At 37.1% G+C, this 16,658-nt stretch overlaps 2 protein-coding genes and 1 pseudogene across 6 annotated transcripts; all 3 read right to left on the bottom strand.

Moving 5' to 3' along the window:
- Nucleotides 1-614: 614 nt before the first annotated feature.
- Nucleotides 615-4,922, bottom strand: LOC120001898. Of its 2 annotated transcripts, none has more exons than XM_038850416.1 (4): nucleotides 4,680-4,922; nucleotides 4,434-4,549; nucleotides 2,350-3,548; nucleotides 615-1,507 (listed from the first exon to the last, which is right to left on the bottom strand). In XM_038850416.1, the coding sequence occupies exons 3-4, from the start codon at nucleotides 3,480-3,482 to the stop codon at nucleotides 1,333-1,335; spliced, it is 1,308 nt and encodes a 435-aa protein (XP_038706344.1). In that variant the 5' UTR covers nucleotides 3,483-3,548; nucleotides 4,434-4,549; nucleotides 4,680-4,922; the 3' UTR covers nucleotides 615-1,332. The 2 variants fall into 2 exon arrangements, with proteins under 2 accessions (XP_038706344.1, XP_038706345.1); XM_038850417.1 differs by having other exon boundaries at nucleotides 1,385-1,507; nucleotides 2,346-3,548.
- A 1,604-nt stretch (nucleotides 4,923-6,526) lies between these two features.
- Nucleotides 6,527-10,878, bottom strand: LOC120001607 (ureide permease 1-like). 4 transcript variants are annotated; one of them, XM_038849991.1, is made up of 8 exons: nucleotides 10,586-10,878; nucleotides 9,814-10,116; nucleotides 8,640-8,778; nucleotides 8,356-8,530; nucleotides 7,724-7,761; nucleotides 7,527-7,624; nucleotides 7,022-7,396; nucleotides 6,527-6,889 (listed from the first exon to the last, which is right to left on the bottom strand). In XM_038849991.1, exons 2-8 carry the CDS (start codon nucleotides 10,048-10,050, stop codon nucleotides 6,737-6,739), a joined length of 1,215 nt encoding a protein of 404 aa, XP_038705919.1. In that variant the 5' UTR covers nucleotides 10,051-10,116; nucleotides 10,586-10,878; the 3' UTR covers nucleotides 6,527-6,736. The 4 variants fall into 4 exon arrangements, with proteins under 4 accessions (XP_038705919.1, XP_038705918.1, XP_038705917.1 ...); XM_038849990.1 differs by lacking the exon at nucleotides 10,586-10,878 and adding an exon at nucleotides 10,446-10,463; XM_038849989.1 differs by lacking the exon at nucleotides 10,586-10,878 and adding an exon at nucleotides 10,226-10,407.
- Nucleotides 10,879-11,753: 875 nt separating this feature from the next.
- Nucleotides 11,754-15,423, bottom strand: LOC120002652 (annotated as a pseudogene).
- Nucleotides 15,424-16,658: the final 1,235 nt, after the last annotated feature.

Here is a 16,658-nt window from a genome sequence, read left to right as displayed (position 1 = left end):
ATAGTTACATCTAGAGAGGGTTGTTATATTAGTCGTCTGTACACCTTTTTTCATATTAAAAAAAAGCTAGGTCAAATCTTTGTTTCATAGGACGAGAGTTCAAATCTTATTTCTTCCATTCCCAACTCTTGGATTTGAAGCAAAAGTTTCTATATATATATATATATATATATATATATATGTATGTATATATACACTAGAATGTACAACTCCGAAACCAGAGGAAACACTGGTTGAGGCCCGCAGCAATACTGACGTGCAATCGTTGATGTTATTGGGTATAGGGACGAAATGCTAAGAGATATTACGGGAGTGTTCGTGTGCATACACGTACACCCGTGACTCATAGGTGGCAAAAATAGACTTAAAATTTCATTTAAACGTAAACGTTAAGGCAATAGGTTATGTGCTCATCGACAAATATTAACCACTTAACTTTATCTCTTAATTGAGAAGAACTTCTAATCACGTGTATGCTTGTGCTCGACAGGAAAGACTAATCAAACCATCTAGATAGCAGAAGCCCGACTCAAGTTTTATCGCTAAAGCCAATAATTAGACGCAGCGGAGCACCGATGAAGTTGCAAGACGCCTTGGCCAATAAGATTAAGTACTATTGCATAAACTAAGCCCAAAGAAGAAAAAAAAGAGTAAAATATGAGAGCTTACACTTCAACTTCTATCCACCCATGCATGCTACCAAGTAAAAACACACCATCAGCTGCTGCAGCTACTTCCGGCACCCCCAATCAAACACATGTTCAATAAGAACCACTGACCAGATTTCCCCTGTCAAGATTGTCAGAATTCTGATGCAGTTAGGAGATGATTTGGTCAAGTTGTTCATTCACGGTCAGCAGATAACAGGAGTGTAAACGATTCAAAAACAAGTTAATCCTCTAATAAAACTAAAAGGGTCAGTCTCAGAGAAGAATTTACAGCTCTATTGAGTGCAGAAGAGAAGATATACACATTTAAGATGCCAAAAGCAAAATCACCTACAACTTTCCTTGCAAAATTCTTCAAACAACTGCATATAGGTCTGCAGATTTCGGAGTCATTTGGGCAGCATCTTCTTTTCCCCCGCATAATGAAGCCACCCAACGTTAGCTGACAAACTACATTTGAACCTGGAAATGATCGAAGGTTGCAGCCTTGATCATTAAGGAAGTGAAGCTTTCATATTTTGCAGGGTTTGCCAGGTTGATAAATTAGAAGCGAGTTTCACAGATGTCCCTGTGCTTTCACTCAGTTTAAAGTACTAGAGGGTCAAGAAGGAAGCCATTTTGAAGAGGCAAAACTTAGCGTTCTGGCTCATTAGTACTCTCTCTTTCAACAACAAGTACGAAAGCACTTAGGCCACGAACAAGAGCATGGATAGCAGTAAGACAAGCATGGAAACCAGCCACAGGAAGCTTGTTTTGGTGCCACTTCAGAGTCCGATGGTTGGTGATGCGGCTTCTCATCATCTGTTGTTGCAGAAGCACTTCTTACCCCATCTGCCAAACTGCAAGTGATTCAAAAACATGCATGATGAGTTTGTACAGCTTGGACAGTCACTAATAGGCATTTTACGGAATTAACATCTATACAATCAGAAAATATGAATGATGTAGAAGAGGAACGGAAATGTTGGAACACTGGCAAAGCGAATTGCAACAAATGTAAATGAATTTCAGTACTAACTGTTTTAACAAACGGTATCATATGAAAGAAATGAAGACAGAGAGAAGCGTGCATGGGCGAAGAATGATTGTGCAAATGTTTTCAGCTACAGTTCCAATGGCAGCAGAACGCTCAGCTACGACTAGAAAAACAGCAGCTAGGCCAGCTACAATTACAACAATGGCAGCTAGGCCATTTACAATTAGAGCAAAAGTAGGTAGGCCACCTAAAAGAGCACCTTCGCCGTGTACAGTAGCAGAACGTCCAGCTACAATTAGAACGGTAGCACAATCGCCATGCACACTTCTTCTTTCTGTAATACTCAAGCAGTATATACCTCATCCACAGATCACCAACTTTGCGAATTTCCATTCAATCACGCACACATATATCACAAACAAGTATACATGCCGACTAATTATGCTTATCCAGTTTGTACACATATACATACACATAGAGCAGAGGCATCTGTGTCTGAAAACATACAATGGTCTTGAGTGTGCATTTTATGTGCATGCAGTATACGTGAATATAATAGGATGAGCATACAATCTCAGTTACACGCATAGCATGTGTTTAGCAAAAAAACCTCTTCCAGTTTATTTGCAAGAAAACGTTGAGTTCAAGCATGAATGCAAATGGGAAAGTTGTTTTACAGATAGATAATGGCATTGATTGACCTACACTGGGAAAGTAAAGGAGTTCTGGCTGATTCCACTTTCATAAGAATGGTTGGAATTGATGGAATTCCAGGATACTACTGGAGCTTGGGCCTTTTGATCTCTCTTATCTTCCCCATCTGGCTTTGTTGCATCTTTCACAGGCTCATCATTCTTTCCAACATTTTGCGCGTCATTTCCCGGCACAGGAGCTGAAAACTTTCCGTCAGCTTCTGCAACTGCACTTGCAGGTGGTGGGCTTAGCATGAATAATTCAGCTGACTTAGTAAGCTCTCCAGACTTGGTTAGATCCCCATACATAAAAGCTTGGTCTCTGAAACTACTGTTGCCAATATGGAGGCTAAACAATGATTCATTGGAGGCAACACTCCACTCCATCGGCGTTGAAGGTTTACTTGATGAAAAGATGGAGGATGGAATCCTAAGAGGATCATATCCTTCCGATCTGTCCATCGTTTGGATAGGTGGGGATTGTGTTGTTGGCGACATTCCATTGGCTAATTGCTCGCTGGTGATGCCAGAGGTTTGAGAAGTTGATGTTAGACCTGGAGATACATTGTCAAGGACTTCTGATTTTGGATTGTAGTCACTGCAACCTTCATTTTCATCAACTATTGGTATTGGTCTGATATCCTCATTAGCTTTAGGTGATATGGAGTTGTTCATATCGTTCACATTCACTTGGAAGAGATCATCTGTTGATGAGACTGATGAGGATGAAGAAGAGGAGGAAGACCCAAGTTTTTTGGCTGGAATGGGTTCATGGCCTTCACTAATAGAAGCATCTGGTTCTATTCTCGAATCCTTACAACTATTGTCACTACCGGTGAGTTCTAAATGTGGGTCTGATTTCTTACTGCTCTGACTCCTACCAACGACTTCTGGATATATCTCTGGATTGATCTGAAAAAGGTTGCTGCTCTCAGATCCACCCGCCAACCCCGGTTGCAATTCAAAATAACTACTGCTTCCATTTTTATCAGCAACCTCTTCTGGAAGCATACTGCTTCTATTTGCATCAGTGACATCCAGAATTGTTTCTGAATGCTTCTTGTTCCCATTCCCATCAAGAACCTCTGGATGGGTACCAGAGATTTTGCTCCCACCTTCATTTCCGCTCCTTTTTTCCAAGTCCATGACGAAATACTAATGGAGTTCAAATCTCAAATGCTTTATACTACTTTTTGACAACTAGTAGAAAACCTTGCAAGTAGAATACAAAACAAAGTGAGAACTTAAAACAACAATAAAAAATAAATGGTATGAAGTATCAAAAACAGAATTCATGAAGTGCAAATGCTCAGATAGTGTCACATCCACAAAATTAATGTTTGAAAAGGCACGCGTGATCAGATGGAAATTTTTTTCCGGTGGATGCAACAGTGCATTTACAGGTGTAGATGATTCTATTACATTTTCAAGAAGGGAATAGAGACTAAGAAAACCCATAATTGAATAAAAGAAAAACCACAAGTATCAGCATAGAGGAGATTATTTTAGGAAGATAACCCCACTCATTCACATTACTGTGAATGATACTTGGCAAATATATCTGTTGGAGAAATCGAAACCAACCCCACTAAAATTGTTGCAATTGTGAAAAAAAAAAAAACAATCCTATGACTGTGATTGAAATAGAATGTGGCACAACTGGGAACATCTCATCTTTACTTGTAAACAAGTATAACTGTATAAGTACACAATGTGACCGATATGGAGCTCCGTTTTCAGGACTGAATGGCTCGTATTGAAACTCCCAAAAATCAACATATTAGATAAGGATGGACTGAAAAATTTAAGCACGTACCCATAAGGGTATTGCTTTAAGTGGAAATCAAACTCAAAATCTCCCAAGTCCATTCGGTTTAGCCCTATAGCACCAACTAGGCTATCACCCAAATAGTTGCATTGAAGGTTCTTAAATGGCATAACACACGTATCTCTTTGTTTCAGAACACAAATTCCTACATACATTCACATGCTCAATATCTTCTCTCTTTTTTTTTTATACCCATTTGATTGATATTCATTTGCTCCTGTAACCTATAAAAATGAATGAGCAAGAAAACCCAATAATCAATTTAATACCTTCAGATCTAAATCTGTAGAATCCTTCAACAACAAGCCGCTAAACTTGACTCGCCAGACGCGGCAACCCGGCGATAAAACCCACAGCTTCTTTTTTTATTACCTTTTCCCTCAATCTGCAATCACCATCACAAATAAATCAAATCATTGACATTAAAAGGGCAGATTTAAAAAACAAAATTGAAATTTTCAAATCTGAAAAAGAGGTGAAACCCTAACCCATGATTACTTGGGATCTAAACCTACCTGGAACTTGGAAACCCAATTTGACTCTGGAATTACTTCTGTTCGGTTAACTGTATAACATATAAAAATAAAAACCTGTATAATCTCTCTGATTTTCTGTCTATTTTTGTGTTTTGATTTTGGGGAAAAAATATAGAATGAAGAAGATGAAAAATTAGGGTTTGCGCATGAAGATTTGAAGACGGAAGGCGATGCGACAGTTTCGGGGATTTTAGATTATCACTGTAACTAACTATCGCTGCATTTCGCGCCATCCTTAACTACTCTGTCACCGTCGTGAAGAGTAAATTGAGCTTTATATTTAGAATCTTAGATTGGCCATTCTGTCATGTGACGTGGCATGCTTTTTATTATAAATCACAAATAACAAAGTAAAAATTATATACCTTTAGAAAAATAATTTTTTTTTGATACATGAGTGTCATCTGAGCTATTGGTGGTTTTCTATCGTAAAAAAATAATTACCTCCACAAAATTATTATAGCATTCTCACAATTTCCTTTTTCTACGGGGATCGAATTCTTCAACTCTCTTATTTGTTTTAATCCAAAGGAGAAAACAAATTCATAAATCCTTTTGGGATAAGTTGCCCCTACATAATCAGCCCCCATGAGGGCAATACAAGAAGCAGGAGGAGTTATAAAATAGTGATTATCCCTAGTTAAACTAAACGTAAGGAAAGTTATATTATCAACACATTGATTTGCCTTGCGATAAACATGGATGACTACTACCTGCCAATCAATTTTGTGCAACAACGCCCGGATATGACCCACTAAGTGTAACAAGGTGTTAACTGAACGATAAGGACTAATAAGCATATATGTTAAACTCTCTCTTTCAATGGGAGGAATATATCTTATTTCTCAAACATATTGTCCGTTTTGGGATTCGATTCCCCGTTGATACATATACATCGGGATTAGCCCTATGAGTTTGTTCTGGTTCCCATGATTGATTGTTTGTAGTGGATTTAGCCATAAATACCACTCTATGGACTTGTGTCTAATTGATGTGAGATTCTCTCTCTTAACAATGTTTGACTCCATGAGAGTTAGATTGATTTTAGCCTGGAAAAATTAAAAATATTACACATATATTTTGAAATAAATTCAAATAATTGAGATTTGGTTAAGAAAGTTTCTCTCTTTTATATGATATAACGTCAATTAATGACAAATTCCCTGTGTTTCCGTCTTTTACAAAGATTGAAAACTATTTTCCTTCCAAGATTTATGCCTAAAATCTTCACAAACAATCATACCATACCATATTCAATTCACCATTGATTTCTTCTCTCTTAATATAAGTACTGTTGACATCTTATAACTTATCACAGGAATCTCTCTAATTTACAGAGAAAGAGAGAAAGAAAAAGGAAAAGAAAAATGGAGGCAAGTAAAAAGTATGGATTAATTTTGATTGTTTATTTGATACTAGGAAGTTATGCAGCAGGTGAGTACCCAGCAGCTAAAGGTCCCAGTTGTCTGGAACTTTGCTATGCTTGGTGTCTGTCTCAACCTTTTATGATTTATTGTCTTTACTGCATAGAAATCTGTCGCGGAAAACAAACAGATGTGCCATTACATATCAAGGTAATTTAATCCTCCCTTTCTGGTAGTTCCGATTTGTTCACCGCCGATACATCAGGCCATGCACGACTTACGATTTTGTTTCTCTAAGTCATTTCACTTAACGGTCCTTGAACTAAAAAGCTTTTGTTTATCTTTTTCCAATGTTCTTATTGGGTGTTCTTTTCTTTTTCTTCTTTTGACAGATGGAGATGAAGATGGAAAATGTTTGAATTTCATGCTCAAGAACATGCACTACTAAGTAGTCAGCCAAAAGAATTGAAATCATTTGTCTCATGAACAAATAAAGTTATTTTGTGAATAAACGGTGCATGTCTATTATACACATTTTCAGCTATATGAAACCATCACTTCTTCATGTTTCTCCAACCTGCATGAAGTTTTTGTTTCTCCAGCTTATTCAATATTGAATTGAACATCCTTGAAGACTATATATATATATACAATGACCTTGTATGTGCATGCTCATTTTCGATGCCCGGCTGAGGCCATGAGAACGCCCACGGCAATAATAAACATAGACAGCATACTGACGAGTAATATATACGTTCGTCTTGATGATCTCCGGTACTCTCCAAACAGAATTATCCCCCAGAAAGTGCTCACAAGTGGAAGTGCCTAAAATGACATGAATGCAGGAATTATAAAGATGTATGCTGAAAGTACTGACGAAATGAAGAAGTCGGTGATGATTAGAATCGCTATGATCAATGGGATTGTTCTGCATATTAATGGTAATTGTGTTGGTACCTGAACGGCATCTGCTGCTGCATACCCTGCAGCTTGACCTCCCATGAATTGCAGACCGTTCCCAAACCCACATACAAGACCCGCCAAAAGGGCCCAGCTTCTTCCATCCCAGTCATTCAAATAAGCCTTTAATGATGATCTTGGTAAGTTCAGTACAGGACGGTAAAGGAAGGTGATATTGAGAATGATGGCGATCACAAAACATGAGACGGAGAAGTAGAAAAATGCAGTATACACAACCAACTTGGGCACCCCTGTTTCCAAAGTGTGCCACTGGTCATTTGTAGCCAAGTTAAATGCGGGTGAGAAAAGAGAGAAGCAAACACCAGCGAAGAAGGTTATAGCCAGTCCGATAATGGTACTCTTGCCAAACACCTGCAAAAAGACCCGAACCCAAAGAGGTTAAAAACTTAAACCACAAAGATGTGTTGGTTCCATGAATTGCATTGCATCTGATTTAATGCACAGAGTTTATATCATTGCATAACGAAATGAAACCAGCAACCTTAATTGCTCTCCGGTTCTCGAGCTCCACAAGAAAGTCTGCCGTTCCAAATTTTGCCTTCTCTACATTAGCATTTCCATTCTCCAGATCCTTTCCTCCTGTTCACAAAGAAATTATAAGAAAATGACTTATCAGGCTACCATCAAAGCATATCAAGAAACAAGGCAATAGAACTACAACAAGTGTCATACACTTGCCTTCAAATGCTTCATCGGATGCTGAAGTAACTGTTATCCTGGAAAAGAACAAATTTTTGGAAATTTAGTGTTACATGATTTAATTTATTAATATCAGAGACATCACGCTGTATATAAATGCAAGTCACTACCAAACAATAATATTGATTACGAAAAAAAAGAAAGAAAATTGGGATGGTATGGGGCGGATCAAAAGGGTCGGATTTTCAAGCCAAAAAATGAAATCCAAGAAGCTCTGCAAACCCCGAGAAAATGCCCTCTGCATCATTTGCAACAGGCCAAAAATATACCTTCATTGGAAAAAGAAAAATTGACAACACTTGTTGTTTTGCCACTTGCACCATCTGATTTGTCATTTCAAAAGGCAGGCTAGGTGAGAGGTTCTTATCAATCTCATTACACACTACATACAAACACACATCCTCATCTAACCATTAATATGCTACTCTGATAGTGTTGTGCCCAAGGAAGAAAAAAAGAAACTACCTCGCCGCATTTGCTAGCTTGGATATGAAATTTATGTGTGATTTGCCTCAAAAAATATGACAAAAACAGGAACACATACAAATCTCACACATGCTAATGAGCAAACCATGCATGCTTAGCTATTCACACAACATGAAGAAACCTACTCTGTCGCAAGTTTTTTATTGCTTGTTAAACTGCCGAGCTTTGCTATATTATCTGCCGCATTAGATGAGTGAACAGCAGATCCAAGACATACAGCAATCAGAAAACATGCAACACCGGGGAAAAGAATCTCAGCTTTGTTAATTCTGTCATCTAAAAAGTAATTCAGGGTTGTACCTGTTAACAAGCCAAACAAAAAGCGTATGATATCTCATTCCAGACTCCAGACCATAAATTTACTAGAACATCCAAAAATCAAGCTTTTTCAAAAGGCAGCCAGACAGACCTATAACAACAGTTATGCTGGCAGTAATAACTTCTGTCACTGATAAACCAACGAAAGCCCAAGCATATTGTGATGATAGATTTCCAAGGCTAAGGACAACCCCACCAGCCATTGCAAATAAAACAGATGGCCAATTATCCTGCATCAAACACCCTAGACGATTCAAAAATGGATTGTGAGTATATTATGCCACTGCAAAGAGGATGCAAGGCCAAGTACTCTTCACCAATTACATTAGAAGGATCAATCCCAACATACTTATGAGTAGAAAAACGCAAATTCAAAAGTGCAAATTAGCAGTATCCATGACTTCAAACAATAACAACGAAAGCAAAACCGAAAGACTCGCACCTCCTTAGAAAAAGAATAAAAAAATTCATTTCCATATAGTGTTTTAAGTGGTGGATCCAACCTCCTGTATACTACTCTAAAGAAAATTTCTAGAGCTATTTACAATGACCTTACTTTATCATCTAAAATGTTAGTAAATTCAGGAGGAATATAGTGGTTTTTAACACACGTTGAGCTTTATTGATTGACCAACTGCTTCTTCTTTGATGAAAGTAATATTCAGGAATTTGGCAAGATTTGAACCCAGAGTCTGAACTAACTAACTTTTGCTCAGTCTAACAACAATGTACGTAACTTCGACTCCATCTTTGTTCATTTTGCAGTTTTTCTTGTTACAAGCATCTTCATTCAAGATGATAACACTCCTTAGAAGCCATAATTATGCACAACCGTAGTTGTAGTTGTTTATCAATTCACGAAAGGTAGCATTGCTTGATTCCAAACTAAATTTCTTTGAAAAGAACTTTACATGCTCATATTTTTCTGCTCAAGGGGGTTAAGGAGGAGAGATAATAGACTAGAGAATGCCTTTCTTCGCTCCAAAATTACTCCTAGTTACCGCAGGTTTTGTTTTCCAAATTACGGTTGCCTACAACCAAGACTTTTTAAAGTTTAATGATCATATCTAGAACTGCATCTAGGCATGAGCATCAGTACTAATGCAATCTGCTGCATATCTTTTCAAATAGGACATGCTCTTACATCTGTGACAATATAAAGATTATTACCAGAATTTCTTGGGAAAGAACAGGACTTATGAAATTCAAAAACATGCAATTTTCACTGAGAGTTCGAACAGCACATAAAACACAAATAAACGCACCTGAGAAAGCTGAGTTAAGAAATTGGGCATCTCAGGTGTGCTCTTGCCAATCTCACCAAAAGTGAAAGCTATAATTACAGCAGCCAACAGATTTGTCAAAGAATAATCAAGGTAAGTGTGCTGGGGAAGACGACCTCGTCTCTCTAAAAGAGTCAAAATGGCAGGCCACGTTCCCAAGAAGAAGAGGGAAAGGAGCATACACCCTATAGCACCTCCTTTGCTCTCCACCAGATACATTTTCAATCCACTTAAATGAATCCTCCCACTTGATAGAAATAGCAAGTAAAGGGCACCTGAAAAATCCTGCAAGAAAGTTCAGATCTTAATGAGAACAACTTCGGATCTCTTTTGTTTTCAAAATCAACGAAACCCACTGACTGGTTAAGTCATTCTACACATGATGTTGACTTACACAACACATAGTTATCAAATCATCCCCACACACACACAGACCCACACAGGCCAAAACAAGAGAGAAGAAAGTAGGAATCAGAAAAATTAGTAGATTTTGACTTATACAATGTGGACATAGAAAAGGTCGACAAAAACAACATAAAAGAGACAGCATATTGACTATCAAACTGAGATATCCATATCCCACAACAACCCAGATGCACAAAATCAATACGCACCATATTGAATCGAAATAAGGGGGAGGGGGGGGGGGGGGGGGGGGGGGGAAGCAAGCAGAGAACTAAAAAACTTCATAGGAACGTATACAAATAATTTAAACCCAAAAAGCAAAACGTGAAAGAGAGAGCAGAGAACCCACCAATCAAAGAGTATATGAAAGCGACTCTGGTGGGTATCTGGTATATAACAATAGTAAACAGATACAGATTCCTCCCAGCAAATCAAGAAGGAATCTTCGAAATATCTCCCTGTACAGTGAGTGAATCATATATGGATCTCACACCGTCTTTCCTAATTGGAGATGTGGAAAGAGTCTGTATTCTTGTAAATGACGTGGGTCACACCTGGAATCTCTTGGCTGGGAATGTGGACGACTCTTTTGATTCGGATTTTCCATGTTTGTATATGCAATATATTTTTTCTCTGGTTTTGCTTGTCTACTTGTTCAAGTCAATGCTGTCGCGATATTCACTTCACTCACTATCACCGCTTGCAAAACAAGAAAAATTACGGCCCGCCCGTTTATAATGAAGAGAAACGCATGCAATGACGCAATCATTCATTACGGTCCGCCCGTTTAGACTGACGGACCAGCTCCTGAATTTCAGATAAGGGACGGTTAAATACATGGTAGTTTTTGTTAAATATAACTCTATTAATTTTTTATAATTTTTGGACAATAATAATGTCTCTTTACAAAATGATTAAAATGTATATATCTAAATTTTAAAATAAAATAATATTTAATGTTGTTAAATACAACCCTAAAGAATTCAACGCACTCCTTCTTTTATGTTGAAACTCCGTATGACACACCTGCTAAAATTTTCTAAGACGGAATTCAGTCTCATCTTGTCCAAAGAGAGTTGGTATGAGTAAAATTTTTGTTTTTTTTTCTCATACCAATTATTTTGCAAATGCCGATTTCAGTTCTGTCAGGTCTTGAATCATCTAAATATTTTATAAAATATTTATTCTCCTTCTGGCTTGTTTTCTAATTTGGTTCCAAGATATTTAAAATGCTTTGTTTTTTTTCGTCTTTACGTTAAAACTCCCCTGATTTGGTAAGTATTTGGAAAATTGACATATTTGTGATGCAAATTATTAGACAGGTGAAAATATCAAAAAAAAGAATACAGGAAATAGAAGGAAACGAGACTTGGGATATTGATAAGTGAAAGAGAATTAAGGGAAACAGATATTAGTGATCAATGGAGCATTAAGATGATATATTAGTGATTAATGGAGCAGTAACAGCTACTAACATATCTGACTGATTTAAAGCCTATGATTCAGGGTGCCGCTCCCTAGAAACCGATTGCAGGAAATTTCCAAGCAGACGCTGATCGAGGACCAAGTTGGGCAACTGCAAGAAAAATAAACTGAGCCAAGCCTGGGAAGAGGGAGAGAGTGAGAGAGAGGACATACTTTGTCAGCAAAGAAACCTTTGTATTATTAGCTATTGCCTCGATGAATTTAAGCTCAAGAAATTGACGGGTGAGTTTCATCCTGTTTGCTTCTGCTTCTTTCATTATGCTGAAAATGCACATTGCAACACCATAATTACTTCCATGTAAACATTGTCATAATAGCTCAGAGTAGAGAGAAAATAAAAATAATACAAACGGAGAGTGCATGGTTTCACCATTAGAAATAAGCATCAGCCAAACTCTTCTCACGATCAATGTACATTTGGTTCTCGATTTCTTGCTGCCTTCTAGCACTGTCTTTCTCCATCAACTTCTGTTCCATGAGAATTTTGCTAACATTGGCATTCTTCTCAGCTTTGCTAATAGCTGTCTTTTTTTTGGTTTCTTCCTCTTTCTCAAGTACTTCTTGTCTTTCAACAGCAATTAAAACCTATATATTTGAACATCCAATATACCCAGCATATATTTAAGTGTAGCAAATTGATGGAAACAAATAGCGTTGAGGATGAGCATACAATTCTACAAAATGAATCTTGGTAAGCAGTTAGTCTTTATGTTTGTTAGCATAATGGCAGTAGCACATGCATGCATAATTATTATTTTGTGAAACGCGAAAAATTTGAAGAATCGAACAAATACTTTAAAGGCATCCTGGTTTACCAGTTTCTATGGAAGTTCACCATTCAGCAAGAATGTCAACGTCATAAAACTACAATGAGAATCTTGATGACAAAATGTTATCAACCAAGTTACAGAACTCGTCAGCAATACAATTCATTGGACAAAAAGAAAAGAGAAAAAATTCAGACTTCCAGAATCTTAAAAAATAAGTTTTTTATGCTACTGACTCAATTCCTACAAAAGGCAAAAGAATAAAAATGGAACTAATTGACAAGGTTATCCAAAGAAATTATGGTATACCTTAGTGCGTTCTTGTTCCATCTGCTCAAAATTCTGCCTTATGCTATTTGGGATGGTAGGCTTTGTAACACGCACACTGATAATTTCAATACCTGGAGCATAACGTGTGCAGTCACGTTGAAGTGCATCTTTCTTCTTTTCATCAATCTGACAAAGTTTACCATGAGTTTCTTACACAGAAAAATTAAATACTGCTTACTACTAGAAGTACACATAAGACACTAGCTTATTGAACCATGATATCTGAAACTGTAATGGGCGACAGATGCTGTTTGATTAATTCTGTTTGTATAGTTCAATCTCAAACTATACCAAGTCCCATCCAGCTAATATAGGAAGTAACAAAAACACGAGGCCATTGCTTACAATAAAACCATTATAGAAACATATATAGAAAATTAGCCCCTATTTTGCCGTTTAGGCTACACAACATATATTTCACTACGGATTCGTATCGTACCTGATCAAAAACATCTATTTAGATTTGTTGGAGAGTATGAGAGGTGCAGAACTGATTGATTTCATGATGAATTTTGTCATGTATCCATGTGTTGTCATAATCCACACCGTAGTTGAGAAGGGTTTCATACACATATTCCTTATGAAGCCGGTTAACAACCTGAAAAGGATCCACATAATGCATATAAATTGAGAATGTCAGAATTATGTAACCAGAAAAGTTTATAGAGAGGAAAGTCTAATGGTCCTACCTCAATCTTCCCGAAGGTAATCATAACACCCCCTTTAGTACCACATGGAATGTTCCACACCTACATTTTGAAGGACAAAAGGGGAGTCAAGTATAGTGGTGATTGAGGTCCTGGTTCTTTGTATTGAGGAGATAAACTTACTTGATCTGTTTGAAGTGTCACCTGCACAGGCTCAAAATGGGTTATAAGAGGCATCTTTAGATGGAAACCTAAAATTACAAAAAAAGAAAAAAAAATTCTTAAAAAATTCAAGCTTGAATTTTCCAGCAAGCAACCTAGGAAAGAAGAATCCCCTAGTAATACCTGGATCTGTAATTGACTTTAAAAGGGCACCTTCTCTCCAGTATACTCCAACATGACCTTCTGGGACTTGGTGCAAGATGGATAAACTATTTTTTAATGCTGATGCCGATGGAATCAAAATCTGTAAATTGTAAATTTGTACCGTTATAAAATGCTGAGCTCAACTTGAATTACTACAATTTTAGAGAATTCAACGAACTATTTCCAATGTTAACCTTGCTATTTTGTCAAAATTTAATCAGAACAAGGACAAGAAAACAGCAAAGCACCATTTTGTTATTTCCTGGACATAACTTCCTTGCGAACTATGAAAAAGTTAAGAGACAATAAAAATTCAAAGGAGAGATGTCTGCCCATCAAAGAAACACCTTACAAGAACCTTTTGGTTAATACTTAATAATAAGTAAGCCAATGAAGCACTAAAGGCACAACTGTTTAATTGAATTAGGTTATGGCCATTACTTTTACAAAAAAAAAAAAAAGGAAGGAAGGAAGTCTAAACATACAATAGATGCCAGGAAGATGTTTGTAAGAAAGAAGAAAATGCAAGGTGGATTTATCATCATTTAATTGTAGCATTGATGTATTCTAAGGCTGCAAGGAGCAAAATTTTTTTTACTCTTTGAGTCTAAATAGAAACTAGTAGCATGGGATTCATAATTTTGTCTGAGGTTATAAAAAACATCCCCCAATAATACATGATAAAGCAGTCATCCATCTAATTGTTTACAGATGAGTAGGGATGTATACAGGGAGGGATCAACAGCAAAAAAATAATTTCTTAAATTCGAAAGACCATCTCATATAATTATCCAATCTTAGATATAATGAATAAGAACTGAAGAAAACTTAAATAAAACACATAAGCAAGATAGGGAACGAGGAGGCATCGTGCAAGAAAGAATGTAGGTGTCAAGTGACTTCAATACTTTCTGGCCAGTAATCATAGAGTTCCAACAATAGTATCCTAATAGTATGGAACAATCCAACAAAACCAAATCTTCTAATACAATAACGAGTAATGCCGCTCACTAGTAATAAAGAAATGTTGCATTCAGATCTAATATAACTTTCAATCCGAGTTACCAAGTTCATGCTCATAGTGTCATACATAATCCTCGTAGACCAGTATCCAAAAAAAATAAGAACCAGGCATAATTATCAGATAAAAGGAGTACGAAAAATGCAGTGAAATCAAAAGATGAAAAACCATTAGATTAAGGCCAAGCATAAGCTCAACATCGTGAGAAATGAAAGACGAAGCATGATGTCAAACAAATCATAACTCAGAAAATACCACGACAACTCCATCACAGAAAAAGAAAGCCTAACAATCAATCGCGATTACAGAATGTACTGTTAATATGTCAACATAATGTCTAAACACTATAATACATGAACTGTACTGATTAGGGAATGTGAGGGGTTTACCATGGAGATAAAGGAGACGAGAACGGTAAGAATGGCAGAAAAATCGCCACCACGAGTAGCTGGAGGGCGAGGGTTTGGGGTTCCTGCTCTCCACTGCGGATCCATGGCGGTTTCACTGATTTAGAAATTTCTTTTGGCGGTGATGTTTGTTGCGTTTCCATATATGTTAAGCAGGAGAAGAGTGTTTGATAATTGTTTGAACCGATTGATTTTTTCATCATGACTAGGCAAAACTCTCTCCGGTCCGGATAATCGAATTTATTCAATCCGGATTAAATTAAGTTTGAACATAAATGATACGTCAAACTCGGGTCTAAATACAAAATAATTTTATCCTGTTTAAAATCAGTCGACTCCAAACACATATCTTTTTTGATTTACTCATCCGGACCGTAACGGACTAACTCTGATTAGGTTATTATCTAATTTACTTATTCGAATTTAAACCAATCCAATTTGATAAATTAAATACGTCCTAAATTCAATCCAAATTAGATACAGACATATAAATATTTCGTAAACACGTACTTTTATCCACCTCGGAAATAGATTTTTTTGTTACCCGTAACTTCGATCGTCTTTCGTGGATCCCGTATTCAAATGAACCGTTAGTCAACTGACTTAAAATCCTGACCGTGAATCTATGTGCTACTAAATCGAGTAAGCGCATGGCGCTACACCTTCCGGTCAGCAGGAGCAGAAGAGACATACTGAGAATTATCTCTCTCTTGAATATCCAGTAATTCTAGCTTCTCCGGCGCGGCAAGGATGCTTACTCTCACGGCCAGCTTTGCACCAGTGCATGTTCAGTGCAGAAGCCAAATGCGATTCAATGTGGTTGCCGATAGGTTTCCTACGTTACTTCCAAAACAAGTTGATTTGTTCAAAAACCCGTTCGCTCGAACGCTCGCTGCTCGGATAGTGAGGCTGCCGGTGCACGTAAATCTCGAACTTCCCCCTGAATCCTTCTGACTCTTTCTGTTCAAGGAATCACTACTTTCATTTATAGTTTAATTTTGCCTTCTGTTTGAATCCTACATTGTTGAGATTTTGTTGAGTGTCCTACATATCAATTTTCCGTGGATTTGCCTGAAATACATATAGGTTAATACACATACCCAATAATTTTACCCGCACCCTTTCATAGATTTGCCTGGAATACATATTTTGTGAGTTAGTACGCAGACTTGATAAATTTATTTTATGGGTTAGTATGGAGACCCAATAAGTTTACCCTATACACACGCACCGGAACGGTAAGAGCACTTACAATGGTGTTATTTTGTCTGGACCAACAAATATGTATGAGGTTTTGTGTTTTGCTGATGTGGTTGTATTGGGTTTTGTGTTTTGCTGATGTGGCTATATTGGGAGATGTGTTTTATATTGAAAGATTGTGTTTTGGTGTAATTTTATT

Source organism: Tripterygium wilfordii, chromosome 7 (assembly GCF_013401445.1).
Source record: "Tripterygium wilfordii isolate XIE 37 chromosome 7, ASM1340144v1, whole genome shotgun sequence".
Lineage (NCBI taxonomy): Eukaryota > Viridiplantae > Streptophyta > Magnoliopsida > Celastrales > Celastraceae > Tripterygium > Tripterygium wilfordii.
Note: the sequence above shows the minus strand (reverse complement) of the source record. Positions and strands in the feature narration are given on the sequence as shown.